Source organism: Necator americanus, chromosome II, assembly GCF_031761385.1.
Source record: "Necator americanus strain Aroian chromosome II, whole genome shotgun sequence".
Classification (NCBI taxonomy): domain Eukaryota; kingdom Metazoa; phylum Nematoda; class Chromadorea; order Rhabditida; family Ancylostomatidae; genus Necator; species Necator americanus.
The window spans coordinates 26683661-26701483 of record NC_087372.1 but is presented as its reverse complement, the minus strand read 5'-3'; the positions used below and the strand labels follow the sequence as shown (position 1 = coordinate 26701483).

The window sequence follows — 17823 nt, the reverse complement described above, 5'->3', positions numbered from 1 at the left end:
GTGTTCGGAAAGTATCTGCCGAAATACGGCAAAATTTCAAAACAACACAACTTTTTAACAACATTTTATTATTCGACGAAATAATCTCCATCAACATCGACAACCTTCTGCCAACGTCTCACAAGATTACGGATTCCTTTGGCGTAGAACTCCGGCGACTTGGAGGCGAAGAAAGCCCGAAGGTCATTTTCGAGTTGGTCACGATCATCGTAGCGCTTCTTTTCCAGATGATGCTGAAGCGATCGGAAGAGGTGGTAGTCGCTCAGGACCAGGTCCATTCGAGCTCCAGAATTTTGCGGGAAGTCTTCTTTGCGATGTGAGGGCGCACGTTATCGTGCAGCAGACGTTCTCGAGCTTCGGGTGCTCCTTGCTCATCTTGTCGGCCAGTCCTGCATTCTTGCTGGTCTCGTCAGAAAACTCGGCAGTAACTGTCGTGTTGTTCGGCAGCAGTTCGAAACGGTAGATTCCATAAACTCCCCACCAGACGCTCAGCATTCTTCTCATGGTTTTGCATTTCACGAAAGGATCCGGCATTTCATCGCCAGCGCACCACGCACGTTTGTGGGTGTGGTTGACCTAGAGGACCCATTTTTCATCTCCAGTGACAATGATGTCCAGCCAGTCGAATCTGCTGCTTCTGGAGAGCAGCTGAGTGTTGCAGATGTCCAGACTTCTTTGGCGGTTGCGTCGCTCAATGCATGTGGGAGCATCTGACCGAGCTTTTTCACCATTCAGAGAAATCGCAGTCCAATGCTCACGGTGGACAGCGAACAGCCAAGACTGGCAGCAAAATACCACACACCTTCATATGGATGTTGCTCCGCCAGACTCTTCAGTTTGTCGAACGATATTGCAGTCGGTCGACCAGAATGGAATTTCTTGTTCCCGGCTTTGAAACGCCAGAACCAGGAGCGCACAGACCGCTCAGAAGGAGCTTCAGTGCCGAATACTTAACTTATGTTTCGATGGGCTTCAGCAGCGGGGTGGCCAGATTCGAACTCGTAAAGGGGTACGTGCCGGATATGGGTGGGATGTTCGGCCATTATAGGATGGAATAGGCAAGGAAGGGGGAGCCGGATATGTTATGTGCATATAAGCGGTAGTGTCCTTATATAATACATCTAAAACGGGGAATTCCAGAACATCTCAAAAAATGTGCGCTATTGCGAAATTTTCATCAGATACTTTCCTAACATCCTAATACTTCAAAGGTCACCAGAAATGGCCACACTTAAGATCAAAGTCAAACAAAGCACTACATAGAAGAGGAATAGAGTATAGGAACAGGGGAATCTTCTGATCCACTCAAAAACCAAATCGAGCTCAGACGCAGCAGAAAAAAATATGGAGGATTGAAAAATTTTGGAAGGGAAGGAGAGGTAATAAACTCGCAATGCAAGCACCAATGGATTGCCAGGATTTTCGATGACTTATTGCAAGAACAAATTAATGTCTTCCAAAAACCTTCCACTATGGCTGAATATCATCGAAGAATACAGGATTCAGACTACAAGAATCAAATTTACGACGCTACTACTCTATAGCATATCCAGATGATATGTCAATATGTATGTGTAACAATCAGAGTTTGACTACAACTAAGCGTATTGCATGCTAGACTTGGAAAAGGAAAGACATAGCAAAATGTTCTCACTTGCGCTTAAGTGTGGAAAATTCTCAGCTCTTGAGAATACAACGCTTCGCTGAATGATTATTAACGAAAACAAAACCTGCAAAGGATCTGTAGAAATTCAAATCTTATCTAAAATGGACGGTGTTGCAACTCACAAAGTATGACGTTAGTAGTACATGCATAGATTCTACTCATATTCTGAGTAAAAATTTTAATTAATTGTTGTCCGAAAGAAAGTTCAAGAGAAACGATTTCAATGCAGTTATTAATTACAAAAAATTTGAATTAGGTCTCTACCCTCATAACTTCATCATCGATTCAAGCAAACACTTCCGGTCAAAATCAGGACTCTCCAAGAATCAGTTTTATAATCAGTGAAGTTAAAATTTTGTATTATGAAAAGTGAATCATAGACGCCACCAGCCCTCGTGGCAGGGGTCAACCCTTTTAACGCCTGAAGAGCAGCGCAAGCGGAAGATGAGGACTCTTAAACATCAGCTCGACTACGTTCTGGCGAGGAACATTTCTCAGTCAGATATTCGAAAATCTAGAGCTGTTTGGTACATCAAGTTCGACTCTGACCACCGTTCAGTTCTTCTCAGCTTCAAGCTAGAGTCGAACTTGATGTTACAGTTTCACAAGAGAAACAGAGAAGCTCTTCTGCAGCCGAAAATCGATGTGTCTATAGATGTTGGAGTACTGACAGGGAGGAGACTTTATGATGCCGATTCCTTTACAAAGTGCATCCAGGACGCTACAAAGGAAACGCTTCTAGGGCCGAAGAAGAAGTTCGCTTTTGTATCCAGAGAGACGAGGTTCACGTATAATTCTGTATGTGCAGCTCACAATACTGGTGATTTCAACCATGAAAAGCATCTGAGAAAGAAGTTGGGTCGTCAGCTGCAACAAAATTGCAAATACCAATGCTTATCAAGAGCTAAGGAGTCCGGATAGAGTGGGAGAACAAGAAAGAGCGGAAAGCCTATGCTTTACTAAAACAGACCTCAACACTGCCAATGGAGTGACTGTTCGTAAGTAACCCTTTCAATGTGGAGGGAATGCTACAATACCTTCCTGGACCCCGTCAGCTCCTGAACTCGAGCACGTAGACACACGCAGTTAACGAGGAGCCATCGAGCAAGTGGGAGGTTTTGATCTGTATGAAAAGATCTATTAAAATATGAAAATGGAAAATCTGGTGGAGACGACGGAATTAAAGCAGGAGTATCTTCCTCCCGTCTGGAATTCGTGAGATGACAAAGATCGTCCGTCCAATATGGATAGAAGAAAGGTTGCCTGACTCGCGGAGACACGCTTTCATAATTCTCTACACAGGAAATTATCCGTCACGGATCCTAGGAAATATCGGGGAATATCATTGCTGCGTGTGATGTACAAGTTCTTGGAGGGGATTATCCTGGACCGAATTATCAAACACCGCAAAGAAACAACGCGCGACGAGCAAGGTGGCTTTCGTCCTCGCCGATCCACGACTATGGTATTCGAAGCCAATGCATTTAGCGTTTCTGGATTAGAAAGCCGCTTTCGACTCTCCTCATCGAGGCCGTCTTCTCAGCGCGTTCCAGGCGGATGGAATACCAGAAAAGTTCGTTAGCCTGCTTGATGACATGATTCAATGAACAGTTGCTGCAGTTCGAGCACCAGCCGACTGTACAACACTGTTTGAGGTGGTAACTGGAGTAAGAAAGGGAGCAGTGGCAGTACCCTTCCTGTCCAATTTCGCCATCGACCACATTATGCAATGAACGGTAGATCAGTGTTCTGACGACATCGTCTTAGCACCATCAGGGTGCCCTTTGCCCCTAGAGTACCCCGACGATGTCGTTGTATTCGAGAGAAGTAGTACAAAAGTTCAACACGTTCTCAACCTCGTTTCGAAGCTGGCTGCAGCCTATAGACTATGTCTGCGCGCTGATAAGTACAAATCAGAAGCGGCCTCTTCGAGATCTCAAACCGAAATCAGAGTGGACGGACATCCGATCGAATTCGTCGTTGAGTTCTGTTACCTGGGCTATACGGTGAAGAACGACGGCAGCTACGAGAAAAATATTCAGCAAAGATTCGAGCAAGGTCGTTTTCGCATTCAACTAATCAACGAAATGCCTGTGGTCGACCCCCCATCACCAACGAAGTCAAGCTGCGAGTCTACCTATCCGCTACTCGCCCTATCATGATGTACGGATCGGAGACTTTGGCAACACCGTCTACGGTGATAGAGAAGCTTGACTGCACAGAAAGGAAGCAGATTAGATGGCTGCTTGGCTACTGTTAGCCTTGGGTATGCACGATGAAGATCTTTACGCGGAATGCGATGTGGTGTATCGGTGGATGAGACATGGAAGGTATTCACACTACCATCAAAAGTGGCTACAGAAAATCGTCCTCGTTTCTATGGTAACATAATAAGGAGCCACATAATCGCCTTGTTCAACGAGTTCTGAGGAGTTTGTCGGGTTCGTGATCGAAGAAGCCACCTGGGCGAAAACGGAAGTTCTGAACTGAGGTGGTGAAAGACGACCTGAGGACACTCGGCGTGCATAAGCAGTTCAGGCAAGACGTAAGGTTTCGCAAAATAGGGAATAGCGACAAATGGATTGATTCTGTGCAAGCTCTCGCAGAAGATCGAGAAGTTTGGTCAGAGCTATGTTCAGGGACGGCACATCTCGGCGAAGCTGCGGGTAATCGCGTCAGGCGATGATATCAGCCCGCCAATTAAGTCAAGTAAGTCATATATATATTTATTTATTTATTTATTTATATTTATATTTATATTTATATTTATATATAGTCCAGTCAAAACGACATAAATCACGAGCGCAGTTGCGGTGCATTTGCGCTCGAAACAGTGCGGTGGAGGCAGCAGATGGAACCGAGTTGGCTCCGTCGCAAAATGCAGCGGTGGCTGGTGCCAGCCAGGGTTTCATCCTTCATCTACACTCTACCGAAGCGCCTCGTGAGAAGCCGCGTATGCAATTGCGTACGCTCTTCATGTGGTTTTGATCCTAGTTTATATATGTATACCAGTCTGAATGTCCGGCTAAAGCCCGTGATACGTGTCACTTCCTTCTACTTCACCACGACACCGGCGCACCAATTCGACATCGGTGCACCTGTCGCCCCCCTTTTACCGCTGTACAACCACGGCGCAGCAACTCATTTCATAGTGGAAGGCGTCCTTACTGTTGTCTTCAGCGGTTTCCTTGGATGCGTGAGTACTTACGATCCAGAGTTTACGTCCCAGCAATCTCGCGGTCGTACGAAGGCACATCTAGACGACGTTGAACTCTAATGGGGTTTCCATCAGCTCTTTTGGTTGAGAGAATTTTCGCCGCAACATAATTCGAGATGGGCTTATAAACCATACGGCGGCCACATCCCAGGCAAAAAAAAAAGACTTCAGAGGAAGGAATGCTCGGTGAGCGACGGTTTAACAAACAGTAGCATGCACCTCCACAGTAATGTACTGATTCCATGACATTCAAAAATTCCCTACTATAATCGGCGCGAATGCAGTTCATCCTTGTACACCCACGCACTGAGCGAACTCTTACAAATCCAGAGAAAAAATCTCATAGAAATTTCTCACATCTTCGCCACCCATCAATAACAATCATAATAACTGCTTTTCTTTCTTCGCTTTTATGTTGCTTTTTATATTTAAAGGGTACAGAGTCGAGTGCGGCAGCGCATACGAGTCTGATTGCCAACTGTTTGGGGTGGCCCCGGTTATACTAAACGCAACCAGAGATTTGAGTATACGCTTTGGTCACGCATTATCTGTGTACGACCCGCATAAGCTACACGCATTTATGCGCAAGATCCCCAGATATTGCAAAAAGATGCCGTCGTTCACCACACTATCGAAGGCCAAACCAGGTGTCTCGATTGATCACCTTGATCACCTTGACTCCCGTTGGTCTTCGAACCGGTCGAGCGGGCGCCAGTAATTCTTCCATTTGTCCCGGTCGCGTGCCAGAGTAGCCCAGTGGTTCCTCCTTTCGCGTGGGACACGAAGAGCATCGTAATTTTCTTTGAAGGACTTCGTGAAGAAATCTGACCATCGGGTCGGCGGTCTTCCTGTATTGCGCTTAATATCGCGGGGAATCCAGTCGCTCACGGCTCTGGTCCAACGGTTGTCGTTAAAGCGCATCACGTGTCCGGCCCACCTTATTTTACTTTCCTTGGCAAACGCGGCGGCGTCTCTGATCTTCGATCGCTGACGTAGGAGAGAACTTCGAATCCCGTCTCTCACTTGCTTGAAACGGGATACTCCTAGCATCACTCTCTCAATTGCGCGTTCAATGACGCTCACCGCGTTTTCTTCCTGCTTGCGAAGTGCCCAGGTTTCTGAGGCATAGGTCAAAGCAGGAAGTACGGTGGTGTTGAAGAGGTGAGCACGGAGCCGGGTGTTCTTGGTCTTCTTCACTACGTCCTCGATGCTCTTGTACGCTCCCCAAGCCGCTCTTCTCCTCCTGCCCAGCTCGGGGCCAGGTCGTTCATCATGTTCAATTCCCGACCCAGATAGACGTAGCTGGTGCATTCGGATATGTTCGTTCCGTTGAGCGTGAATGGGGCATCCGAGATCCATCCGTTCCGCATGAACATCGTCTTTTGAAGATTCAGCTCAAGACCGATGCATCCACATGTTTCGGCGAATTCGGTCAGCATTCGTTCCGCTTGGCTGATGCTAGGTGTTATCAGTACGATGTCATCAGCAAAGCGCAAATGGTGTAGCTGCCGACCATCGATCTTCACTCCCATGTCGTCCCATTCCAACTTTCGCATTGCGTTCTCGAGGGTGGCTGTGAATATTTTGGGTGAGATTGTATCACCCTGTCGAACCCCCTCTTCACGTCAATGATGATATTCTTGTAGAATGGCGAGATTCCGGTCGTGAAGTTACTGTACAACTCTCGAAGCACCTTTATGTACTGAGTGGGAACGCCTTGGTTGTCCAAGGCTTCCACGACCGCTTCCGTCTCAACTGAGTCAAAGGCCTTCTTCAAGTCGATGAAAGTGAGACAGAGCGGCATCTTGTACTCTCGTGATACCTCGATGAGTCTCGAAACAGTGTGAATATGGTCGATCGTGCTGAATCCTTTTCGAAACCCTGCTTGCTCGCATGGTTGTCCTTCATCCAAGACCTTTTCAATCCTATTAAGGATCACTCTTGTGAAGAGCTTGTAGATGACGGACAGTAAGCAGATTGGGCGATAGTTGCCGATGTCATGTGGATCTCCTTTTATACAGCAACACGGTCTTGCTGGTCTTCCACTGTTTAGGGACCTTGCATTCCGACAGGTAACGTGTGAAGATCCTCGCCAGGGTGTTGATGAGTACTGGCGGAAGGTTCTTCAGGTGTTCTGGTTTTATTCTGTCGGGACCGGCTGCTGTACGATTTCTCACCGACATGATAGCATGTCGTATTTCGGACGGGAGAACCGCTGGAATGACATGTCCATCTTCCCTCAGATGGTGAGGAGGCAATGGCACGGCTGTCGAAGAGATCAGAGTAGAAGTCGTAGATGATTTTCTCCATTCCCCTTCTCGATGCAATGGTTGTTCCCTTCGGGTTCCGGAGAGCTGTCATCCTTGTCTTGCGACTGGCGAAGTCTCGGCGGGCATAGCGGATGCTTTTTCCCGCCTCTGCTGCTTCAGCCAGCACTTCTGCTCTTCTCTCTTTAAGGTCTTTCTTTATCGCCTCTCTGCAAAGCCTTGCGAGCTCGGACGTAAGCTCTTGGTTCCCTGCGGCTCGTGCTGCTCCACGCTGGCGTATCAGCTCAAGAGTTTCAAGAGACAGGCGTCTCTTGGTTGTTTTAATACTCTCAGCCTTCTTCGCGCAGTCATGAAGGTGTTTGACAAGCCGGTCGTATTCCTCGTCGATGTTGTCCATTGCGGAATCTTCCCAAAGCCGGCTAACGTAGCGAAGAGATCCCAGTTGATGGTAGTTTTGGGATTTCTCTTGCTGAACTTGGCGGCTTTCTCTGCTCTCCGCGTGAAAGAAAATCTTCCTCGGAGGAGGCGATGGTCCGATCCCGTATAGAACTTTGGTACAACAGCGACATCCGTCAGGCAGAACCTTTTATTGACGATGATGTGGTCTATCTCATTACGGTACCCTCCACCGGGTGACTCCACGTCCAGCGTAGAGAGGAGGGCTTCTGGAATTGCGAGTTCCCATGGATGGTCTTAGTCGTCATGATGAACTCGGAAAGCTCCCTGGTCATTCCATTGTAGGCCGTGGGTCCTGATGTGAAGTTCCTCCGGCGTTCTTCTTGGGCCAACTTTGGCGTTGAAGTCGCCAATTATGACCTTGTAAAGGCATGATCTTCTCGTAGAACTTCTCCAGGTCCATATAGAAAGCTTCGACTTCTTCTTCGTAGCTTGATGTTGAGCGTAAGCGACGAAGATAGTCAAAGCCGATGTGGGACCACATCTTTCATCCGCAGACGTCCGATTCGGTCGAGTTGTTCGAAAGAGTCGATGTTCTGTGCCATACTGTGTTGACGAGGACGCCAACTCCACCAACACCTCTACTGTCGCATGTTCCTAAGAACAGTTCTTTCCAGTTTCAAATACAGCGTTGAGAGAGTGACGTCGTCTCGTCTCGGTCAGTCCGATGACGTCGTACTTGATCTTCTTGGCTTGCACCATCAGATCTTCAATGGCCGCTTCCGATGCAAGCGTGCGTGCGTTATAAGTACAGATCGTCATCCTAGTCCTTTTCCGTTTCGGTAGCCTACATGACTCCTGCAACCCCGTCCTACCTGGCGCTACCGTACCAGGCTTTCTACCGGAGTCAGGAGACTCTTTTCTATTACTGTTTTTTGCATGAAATTTAAAACCCACGGGCAGGTTGCAAGCCTCTAGTCCCTGGTTTTTGGGAGAACCTCCAGGGGAGGGTTTTGTTGGGGGCCAACCCCCCCCCCCCAAAAGTGTCTCGATTACCTACGGAAAACATGAGTTATCTGGAAACGACACTTCGCTTCGTTACTCTCAACACAGTCGAGCTGATGGTGTTCGGGACACCAGTGGTTGATAAGCAGTTCCCGCAAAAAACCAAACCTCGAAGGCTATGGAGAAAACAGTAATGTTAGCATGGATTTTGCTCTTCTTGTAAATAGAGAAGATTAGGCTGTGTTCAAGGACTCCTCGGTGAAGATTTTCTGTGCCATGTGCGCATTACGATGTCAACTTGCAACAGCCCAATCTTGCCATTTCACCTCTAGAGTTTTCAGATAGTTGTGATTTAAACTTCATTATTCCACCGTAGTTTTGAAGTGAATATTAGGCCCACATTCCAAGCGAGGCATGTGCTGTTCATGTGCAATGACATGGTCTAACCTTATACGCATTGACTGTAAGCTTGAAGCTGGGTATATAAGAAGGATTTCTGTAGAATGAAAATAGGATATTTGGCATCTCCCTCAATATGAGCATTGCCCAGCCGTCACGACAATCCAGTAGACCTGCCGAGTCAGCTTTTATATTGAGATTACTCAGAAAGCGCGAAATGTTATCAGTTGAATTCGTTCTTTTCTGGTTTCTAATGTGAATTTCTCCCTATAGTTACAGTTCTACACCACTTAAGAGCGTTTGTTGATTCCACAGGGTATTAATACTCATCAAAAAGGATATCTGATTGATTCGTTTGGTATTAACTTTTATTGCAGCCCTTCAAAGAATGCGTAGAGCGTGTGCGAGGACATGTTTCGCTTTGTTCGATGTCTGAACCTGGCCTGCTTTTATCAAGTCCCGCTCGCTTCCTGTGTTTCTGAGCGTCAGGACTTAATTAGATTGTCCACATATGAAACTGGTGTGCTCTCGTCTTCTGGCGTAAAACTGAAGGATTTATTGAGTTGGAGCCAACTTGACGGTGGTATAGTCGGGTCAAAACGACATGAACCACGAGTACAGTTGCGGTGCATTTGCGTACGCACTCGGAACAGCGCGGTGGAGGCAGCGGTTGAAACCGAGACGAGACCGTCGCAAGCTGGAGCGATGGGTGGTCCTAGTAAGGATTGCACCACACTCCTAGCCGTTACGCCCACCGAGGCGCCTCGAGAGAAGCCGCGTAGGCAATTGCGTACGTGCTTCATGTCGTTCTGACCCTAGTATAATTGCTTTTGATGCCCTCAGCTTGTGCAGAGTGTAGTCGGGTCAAAACGACATAAAGCACGGACAGTTGCACAAGCGCCTGCGCTCGAAGCGGTGCGGTGGAGACAGCGGTTGAAATCGAGGTGGGACCATGCGAAATGCAGAGATTGGTGGCGGTAGCGAGGATCCTTACACGATCCCAACCGCTACGCTCCACCGCGTCGCTTCGAGCGCAGCTGTCCTTGCTTCATGTCGTTTTGACTCAACTATATGTACGTGCACACTGAACATGAAAAGACACATGGGCGCTAGATTGTCTGAAATATGTTGTGGTGTGTGCATTCACACACACTACGTAAACACTTGAAACCTTCGCCAAATACCATTTACAATCTCAGTTTTATAAAGAAGTGGACTAGTCTAGGCACTATTCGCTTTCGTATCCTGCGTTGTTTCCTTTGTTACTGATCCCACTTGCCTTTGTTTTATTACAGGATGAGAAGAAGTTTCGGTGAACTGAGAAAGTCCCTCGTCGGGAGACCTTATTTGATATCGTCCTTTCGGTATAGTAATTTGGTGATTTTTTGCGATGGGTCTATGGACTTTGTGTACGGGCTGTTTAATAATCGCGGATATGCGGAATATACGAAATCTGTAGTAAGTTTTTTTTTTCTGAATTTATTTTCGTTTTTTTTTTCTCGACGCCATGTATGTAAGTTTTATCATGTTGCAGATGTTGTTGTATTGTGTTTGTGCTAATTCCACTTATGTGAAACACTGATTTCACCCCTTGAAATGATAATTGCAGAATGTTACTTTATCACCGCGTATTCCGGATGATATTAATGTCACTTCCATGTCCGTCACAAATGATGGATCGCTTATTGCTCTTTCCTCTGCAGATAATCTCTTTATTGTGCGAGTATCCACGGATTTGTGGGCTTCGAAATCTGAGAACTATATTCCCCTCGATCAGTACGTTTGCGAGTAAGTTTTATATTCTCATTCCTATCGGCTCTGAATGTCTTCAACGTTGGGGATTAGGGCAAGTTGGAGATTTCTTGATGCCTTACCATAAATTGTCGTGACGCATCGCGCTAATTTGGTTGAACATATTCGACAAGTAGCACTTTTTTAAATTCTATCAATGGAGATAAACGAAAATAACTGATAAATTGTTTGCCGTGACATTATAGAATCTGGGCACCTTTTTGTAGACCAAATGGGCTTCACCTTTGTGTGTGTGTATGTGTATGTGTATATGTGTATGTGTATGTGTGTGTGTGTGTGTGTGTGTGTGTGTGTGTGTGTGTGTGTGTGTGTGTGTGTGTGTGTGTGTGTGTGTGTGTGTGTGTGTGTGTGTGTGTGTGTGTGTGTGCCCCAGTTTTGCTGAGGCGAACACTTTTTCGATCTCGATTGAACATGTGTATTTTGTTTTGTGAAAATTCATGTTCTTCCATTTCTACTGTAAAGGAAACAAAGAATTAATAACTTCGATTTTCTAGGCTTGAAGGGGTGCACCCTACTCTCTTTGAGTCTATAAGACCTCCACACGTCCTGCAATTACGGTGGATATTTGCTGATTCCTTCAACTCTATGGTCAACTTTCTTGCAGTGCTCTTTGATGATAACCGTATAAGGTAATTCAGTGTACAGGCTTCACAATATTTGACGCACTTCTGCAATTATTTAGGATCTTTAACCTGCTGAGATCAATTTAACAAAGCCAACGATAGATAAATGTATCAAACCTTCCCACTAACTTTTGCAGATTATACCGAGCAGAGAATATATGTGACGTCCCGTATGCCGTAATTGACTACTCATTATTTATGTGTGCTAACGACCGACCCCAGGAAACCCCGGGATCGAATTCGTACGGTCTCTTCAAGTCTATTGGTGAGCAATTTAGCTCGCAACTTGCAATGTATCCCTTTATCTGTCATCAAGAAAAGTCTTTGAAAAGTTGGAGAGATTTTTTGTAAAATGAAAGCAGTCATCGATCTTGGAGAGGATAAAGGGTTAGCTGCACGGTGTTGATCAGCCTTGAAGGGATGCGCCTACGTGATCAGCGTCCAAGTAGTCTGTTGAACTCAATCTTCTTGGACATTTCATTATACGCTACAAGACGTGTTTGGTGATATGTTGGTTGGCATGCTAGGCACCAACTGCTTCAATAAAAAACTGAAACCAAATTCGACTTTGATCGAAAGTTGAAATCGCCTTTCACGGTTATTTTCAAAAGTTATTCCATTGCATTCGGTTCCACTATTTGAACTACAGTGCTCAAATATCTAATACATCGTATCCCAACTATTACTCTTTAAAGTCTTCTTTTGTAGTATTTATCTAGACATCAGAGCATTTCAGTGTCATTTGATTGTCTAGCCTTACCAGAAGAGAATCCTGTCGTGATAGCAATTGATTCAGAAGGAGAAATGTACGCGACTGTGATCAGTGTCATCAGTGAGTATCCCCCTTATTTTCTGGTTCATCTGGTTTTCCTCATAGTTCTAGTCCTCCCATCCATTTAGGTAATGCCCAACCAATTGTTCGACCTCTTGTTCCTCCTTCAGCTCTGCCTTGTGATCCTGTAGGCATCCAAATTGTTGATCACCCCATGAATGACGTAGGTTTAATTTTTTTCATTACATATAAAATATATACTATTCATGCCATTAACATATACATGTGTGAAGTAGTGTTCAATTTCATTGCAGCAATGTTTTTTTTTTAATTCGAAAAAATCCACTTTTAACAACTGAAATGAAACTGCTTGTCATGTGTTTTGTTGTGTTAGATCAACAACTTTCGTAATAGTCATTCTTCTATTCTTCTTGCAGATCTTCTCTATTTTTGCTATCCTTTCGTCTGGAAATGTTATTTCCTTTGTAATAGCTCTTCCTGACGAACAGTGCGGTTATAGGTATTCCAGTTTGTGTTTTCACTTGTCATTTGTTGTAGTTCATTTTCTTTTTCTTCAGCTTGTTCCTGCATGAGCAGTTGCAACTTCCTCAAACTTATCCCATGAGCGTATGCTCCACCGGTCTTGAATATACGGTCATCATAGCAAATAAGTCCAGTATTTTGCATTTGGATTTGTCGCAGTGGATTCTAGAATATGCTAGAATGCTTCAGGACCAGGGGTAATGTGTGCTTCTATCTTTCTTTTTGACTTTTTCGATAAAATAGAAACACTTTACAGTGGTATAAGCACGACTCCGTCTTCGAGCCTCTCTATAGTTCGCGAATTGATCAACATTCCATTACACCTTGGTGATACACGTGATCCCACGTTCCCTTGTACTGCTCACAACTGTGCTGTACATCTAATATGCAAATCTACAACTGCTGGAGAAACGTCTACGATCGTCGTCTCATCGTCCGAGGATCCGCCATTGGCTACTGCTTTCTTAAGGTATCCGCCTTTACATTAAGTTCATGGGAAGCGCAAACAATGCGCACTCTGAGGCTTACGTTTATAATTCCTTGTTAGCTTTTCATTGGAACGAATTATGAAGCATGAATAAGATTAGCATGAATAGGATAGTATGAACTCATACCTTGGAACAGAGCCTCCTAAGTGCACTCTATGTTTGCGTTATGAAATATTACCGGTGCTAACTTCATATTTATTAAATGTTTGTTTTAGGCAGAAAGCTGCTGATCCAACGTGGTTTTTTTCTCAGCCTTCTTCCATTCTAGAAAGCGCACGGTCACCATTGAATGAAAAAGTTCTAGAGGCCATTCTGGTTAAAAAGGAACCGCTTCCTCGTATCATGTATGTGGTAGAGGATTCAATCCATTCGTTTTAAAAAAAGGATTTAGATTTTTAAAATGCTCTATTTTTTAGAAAGCTCTTAAAAGTAAAAGAAGTCGTAAGTCATTTGAGTTTATTGTACTTATTGGAAGAAAATTATGTTCATTATCAAGTTTGAACACAAAACTCATTACGATTCATATCTTTTTTCATGTAACTTAGATTTGGTGTTTTGCCTGAATGTTCAGACATGTCTTTAGGAGTTAGCGGCCGTGCCAACATGGCTTAGTCGTAGAAATGTTCATAGGAAGTGCCTCATCAAGAACTAATTACTTTATTTGACTACAGATTAGAGTGCAAATGTTAGTTGATTATTGTGAGAAAAAAAAGAAAAAAGAGCTGAGAACAACAATTTTGCACATGTTCATAAGTTTTTTGAATAAAAATCAACTATTCAGATTAATGAAGATACATGGTAAAGGTATGGCTGGCATGCCTCTTTTTGCTCAAGTGACGGTGCAGTAACTTACGAACTCGAATCTGTTTCCCCTGCCGCAATTAAAGGCAGCATACCACGAATCCGACGTGATGAGGGGATCCACGGCAAAAGCTAGAAATGGAGTTGTAGTTTGCCGAATCAGGGTTGTTACGGTCACCTCTCTCTAATCGTCCTAGAAAACGGCTTGGGAACCGCTCTAGTTCCTACGAGGAACGTTAGGACGCTCCTCTATTTATACGTTCTGGTCCCTTCAGCAACCCATTCATAGGTTTGGTTTGAATAGACATCGAGGAGAACTCACTGGCTTTCCACTGCTGCGCAGATGGATGCTCGCGTGTGCGAGAGTGGAGCGTTGCAACTGAAATGGGACTGAAAAACGGAGTCTTTCAAGCCTTTTTTACTACGATTAGGGAGGGATGAACGGAACCACCCCTGATCCCGCAATCTACAGCCCGGTATAGAGTTTGTCCATCAGAAATCCATACCTCGTCAGATTCGTGGGGTGATGCCTTTAAAAATGTATTATGTCCACTGAGACAAACATAGGAACAGCACAGCATAAGCTACCGTTGATATAGACTATCAGTTCATAATAATATTCTAGTCTTGCAAGATAAGTTTTGTGGGATTAGCATGGTGTGAATGGTGACTGATGTGACACCATGGAGATGTTTGCAGTAACGGTAACTTGTGATTTCCTCACTTGTTGATTTTTTCTTACCATCATTATATTCAATTATTTTTATAACTCAACACAAGTTATCTTTAGTACAGAACAAAATGTGTGTATATCGTTTAATGTCGTTCTATGTCTGCTTTTTCTAGAACCACCAAGTCTCCGCTAGAATTCTTGGAGAGCATTTCCGACTACTTCAACACAGCTCATAAAAATCAGTTGGTATTGGCTGCTGCTCTTGAAATGAGCCAAGACAGGTGTGTTTCTCTAATATTTTCCTGCTCCTACTGTTTATTCCGCTTCTGAGAGCTACGGTTGTATAAACTACTCATGAGCCTCAATTTCTTCAGGCTTGCTGCGTTGCTGAGAATGGCGAAGCAACTGACCGAAAAACAAAACGACATGAATCAGAGGCTGCTTAAAGTATGCGATCAGCGTTAGTAATTTCAACTCGTAGCCTTGAATTCCTGCTACCTATATTTAGGTCCTCCGTCAAAATGTATCCGTCAAGGATAGAAAAGAGAAACTGCGAGTAGATGTTGCGAAATCGTTAGCACGTGCAGACAGAGTTGGCGAACATTTTATTCCCTACATAGAATTTTCTTCTTATATCATCATAGGTAGTACTGGTTATTTCTAGATATTTGCCCGATCCCACGATCAGAAACTAAGTGGCGAAGAAACAAAGCTGTTGGCTGCGCTAAAAGAGTGTCGAGCGAGAATGCTTACTTACGCGATGGAAACGTCAAAGGTCTGTGGAGTTCCATTTGTTTCCAAAGATTGCCTTTTCTACCTTATTATTCTTAATCGTATACTTCTAGTAAACCGTCATGAACTACATTTAAAAATTTAAAAAAAACGTACGAGAGTGTTTTGTCAATGTCTTAGAGCTAAGAGTTATCTGTATTCGTACTCGCTTTCTAATTCATTCATCGCTGTTCATATATATTCGTATTTCTCCCAGTTTTTTTTTCAAATCCAGAAGTAGTGTTGCATGCCCGTCTTAACTATATACCATGGAACTGTGATGTCAACATTTGAAATGCTGACACCACAGTTCCATGGTATGAGCATTTCAAATGTTCCTTTCGAAGAACTTAACGCTCTTCCTACTATTCTGTTAATGAGAATGGATTTTTCGTTCCACTGTTTATAGAGCCACGGATCTTCTTCACGCGAAAAAAGTCATAGTCGGGTCAAATTGATCTGACGCTCGCTCTTCATCCGAACCACAGCGATGAGTGGAGTCAGCGTCGACTCTCCGTTTCCGACCGCGAACTTCACCTTGTCGCTTTGAACGCACCTTCATGGGCAACTGCGCTGAGTTCGAGACGTTTTGACCTTCTGTGTATTCAATACCACTCACAAAAGAGAACAATTCTTTAGAAGCCATTAGGTCGCTTCAGAACTATTACAAGCCAACATGAAAAACTACGAATGAATAACCAAAGTATGGTCGGTTCGTCGGACAGCTGATGGACGTGCCGAACCACACCATCCGATATTTGCTGTATTGGTGCAGTAAAGTTGGTCAATCGGTTCCTTTCGATATACGAGACTCCCAATGAAAAATTGATTAGTTTGCTCTGTTTTTTTCGTCAGTACGATAAACCATCGTCTTTCACGCCCGCTCTGTCGGAATTGGGTTTATAGTTTGTACTTTAGAGCAGTCTTTTAGAGTAGTAGCTTTGTCGTAAATGTCCGCGCTGAAAGATATGCATATATGTTAGCTTGAAAATATTAATGCTAGAAGGAGTACAGCGCAATGGTAAGAGGTTCTGGAGCATCTGTACGACTAACGGTTCGAAAGTATCCTGACCAGACCAGCTGTGGTGAAACTGTTTGCAGATGAAATTGGTCAAAGCTTCGGTTGCCCCCAAGTTACTGTAGAGGCAACATTCGCGTACCAATTAACATCCACGATTCTGAAATAAAGGCGAGGAAGTTGACATCTCAGAGAAGTCCGTCACCACCAATTGTTTTGTTCCTGCACTTTGTCCCAAAAACTTTATCGCATTGAAGCTTACAGTTTACTGTTACATCTTTCGTCTTGTTTCAGTTGCTAGTTTCAGCTGTCATTGCAAGCTGCTGAGCTACAGCGAGAAGCGAGAGGCCCAGCCCGACCATTCACTGCATCATCTGGCGCAAGTTTATTCGTACTAGAGCACGGGTCAGTTTACTCATTTGTGTTTTTAAGACTGGAACATCGATTCTGTTCAAATTTCAGCGAAAAGGAATTGGCTAATCTCAAACAACGGTTAGAGAGTTTGTCTGCGAGAGTGGAATCGTCTACATTGAATAGTTCCGAAAACAAGGAGAACATAGACAAGACCAGGAATTAATGCTGCTCTTACACACAGTCTTACACACAGATTTATGTTTATTTCAAATTCACGATCTCCTTTTGCTGTTGAGTAGGAATAAATATTTTATATAGATTTGTGTGAAGATATATACTTTCCGCATGTTGTTTAAAACATATGGTGCACAGTGCTTGCCAACTTTCTCTCGGATTTTATCGGGACCGTTTCAAACCAGTTAGGATTGCTTGGATGTCGCTGAGGAAACCTATGTCAGAAGTGCCTCCTCGGTTAGACTGGCTATTTCCGCTGAAACCTTTGGCTCCTCTTCCTGTTGTTGCTATTGCGTGGGATGCGCCAAGGTTTTTCGAGCAACATGACTAAAGCATTTCTGATCTTGAATATGGTTGCAGAATGCCTTCTCGACCTACTGCTGGGCAATTCGCCCACTATTAAATGTATAGTCGGGTCAAAACAACCTAAAGCTTCGTGCAATTGTATTGGAATTGCGCTTAAGGAGGAACGCTCTCTAACTCAGATCGGACTGCAGAGATAAGTGAGGGTCCCACGGCGCCTCTTCCAATGGAATCCCGGACTAATCGCAGGAGGCTTCAGCTACTTCCGACTCGACCTCAGCTCGGCGGCACTGTCCTGGAAACCTATTGAGCGAGAGGGGCTTTCACTTTTTTTTTGAAGCGAAGAAGTTTTTTTCTTCTTTCTCTTTTTTTCTTTTCCTTTTTCTTTTGACTCGACTTTTGCTACACCTACTTTCTGTTGCGTTTCGGGCCCATATTTGTTGACGATAGATGTTTGTTGATTGTTTTGGCGAATTTCACT

At 44.4% G+C, this 17823-nt stretch overlaps 7 protein-coding genes across 11 annotated transcripts; 3 read left to right on the top strand and 4 right to left on the bottom strand.

The window, feature by feature from the left end:
• Window positions 1-204: 204 nt before the first annotated feature.
• Window positions 205-534, bottom strand: RB195_019585 (uncharacterized protein; the record flags this gene model as incomplete). Of its 2 annotated transcripts, none has more annotated exons than XM_064187504.1 (1): window positions 205-534. In XM_064187504.1, the coding sequence occupies one exon, from the start codon at window positions 532-534 to the stop codon at window positions 205-207; it is 330 nt and encodes a 109-aa protein (XP_064043384.1). The 2 variants fall into 2 exon arrangements, with proteins under 2 accessions (XP_064043384.1, XP_064043385.1); XM_064187503.1 differs by having other exon boundaries at window positions 205-504.
• Window positions 535-2110: 1576 nt separating this feature from the next.
• Window positions 2111-2587, top strand: RB195_019584 (uncharacterized protein; the record flags this gene model as incomplete). Its single annotated transcript, XM_064187502.1, has 1 exon — window positions 2111-2587. One exon carries the CDS (start codon window positions 2111-2113, stop codon window positions 2585-2587), a length of 477 nt encoding a protein of 158 aa, XP_064043383.1.
• Window positions 2588-3904: 1317 nt separating this feature from the next.
• On the top strand, window positions 3905-4654 carry RB195_019583 (uncharacterized protein; the record flags this gene model as incomplete). The annotated part of the gene is made up of 3 exons (XM_064187501.1): window positions 3905-3996; window positions 4205-4332; window positions 4443-4654. The coding sequence occupies 3 exons, from the start codon at window positions 3905-3907 to the stop codon at window positions 4652-4654; spliced, it is 432 nt and encodes a 143-aa protein (XP_064043382.1).
• An 898-nt stretch (window positions 4655-5552) lies between these two features.
• On the bottom strand, window positions 5553-6242 carry RB195_019582 (uncharacterized protein; the record flags this gene model as incomplete). The annotated part of the gene is made up of 1 exon (XM_064187500.1): window positions 5553-6242. The coding sequence occupies one exon, from the start codon at window positions 6240-6242 to the stop codon at window positions 5553-5555; it is 690 nt and encodes a 229-aa protein (XP_064043381.1).
• RB195_019581 (uncharacterized protein) lies at window positions 6080-7547 on the bottom strand (the record flags this gene model as incomplete). Of its 3 annotated transcripts, XM_064187499.1 has the most annotated exons (2): window positions 6406-6893; window positions 6941-7547. In XM_064187499.1, the coding sequence occupies 2 exons, from the start codon at window positions 7545-7547 to the stop codon at window positions 6406-6408; spliced, it is 1095 nt and encodes a 364-aa protein (XP_064043378.1). The 3 variants fall into 3 exon arrangements, with proteins under 3 accessions (XP_064043380.1, XP_064043378.1, XP_064043379.1); XM_064187498.1 differs by lacking the exon at window positions 6941-7547 and having other exon boundaries at window positions 6080-6439; XM_064187497.1 differs by lacking the exon at window positions 6406-6893 and having other exon boundaries at window positions 6933-7547.
• Window positions 7548-7843: 296 nt separating this feature from the next.
• Window positions 7844-8368, bottom strand: RB195_019580 (uncharacterized protein; the record flags this gene model as incomplete). The annotated part of the gene is made up of 2 exons (XM_064187496.1): window positions 7844-8203; window positions 8279-8368. The coding sequence occupies 2 exons, from the start codon at window positions 8366-8368 to the stop codon at window positions 7844-7846; spliced, it is 450 nt and encodes a 149-aa protein (XP_064043377.1).
• Window positions 8369-10246: 1878 nt separating this feature from the next.
• On the top strand, window positions 10247-17028 carry RB195_019579 (uncharacterized protein; the record flags this gene model as incomplete). 2 transcript variants are annotated; one of them, XM_064187494.1, is made up of 16 exons in its annotated part: window positions 10247-10408; window positions 10560-10738; window positions 11257-11391; window positions 11523-11650; window positions 12122-12217; window positions 12286-12380; window positions 12595-12677; window positions 12736-12897; window positions 12957-13169; window positions 13404-13532; window positions 14836-14943; window positions 15037-15109; window positions 15171-15254; window positions 15327-15437; window positions 16759-16856; window positions 16914-17028. In XM_064187494.1, the coding sequence occupies 16 exons, from the start codon at window positions 10247-10249 to the stop codon at window positions 17026-17028; spliced, it is 1971 nt and encodes a 656-aa protein (XP_064043375.1). The 2 variants fall into 2 exon arrangements, with proteins under 2 accessions (XP_064043375.1, XP_064043376.1); XM_064187495.1 differs by having other exon boundaries at window positions 10349-10408.
• Window positions 17029-17823: the final 795 nt, after the last annotated feature.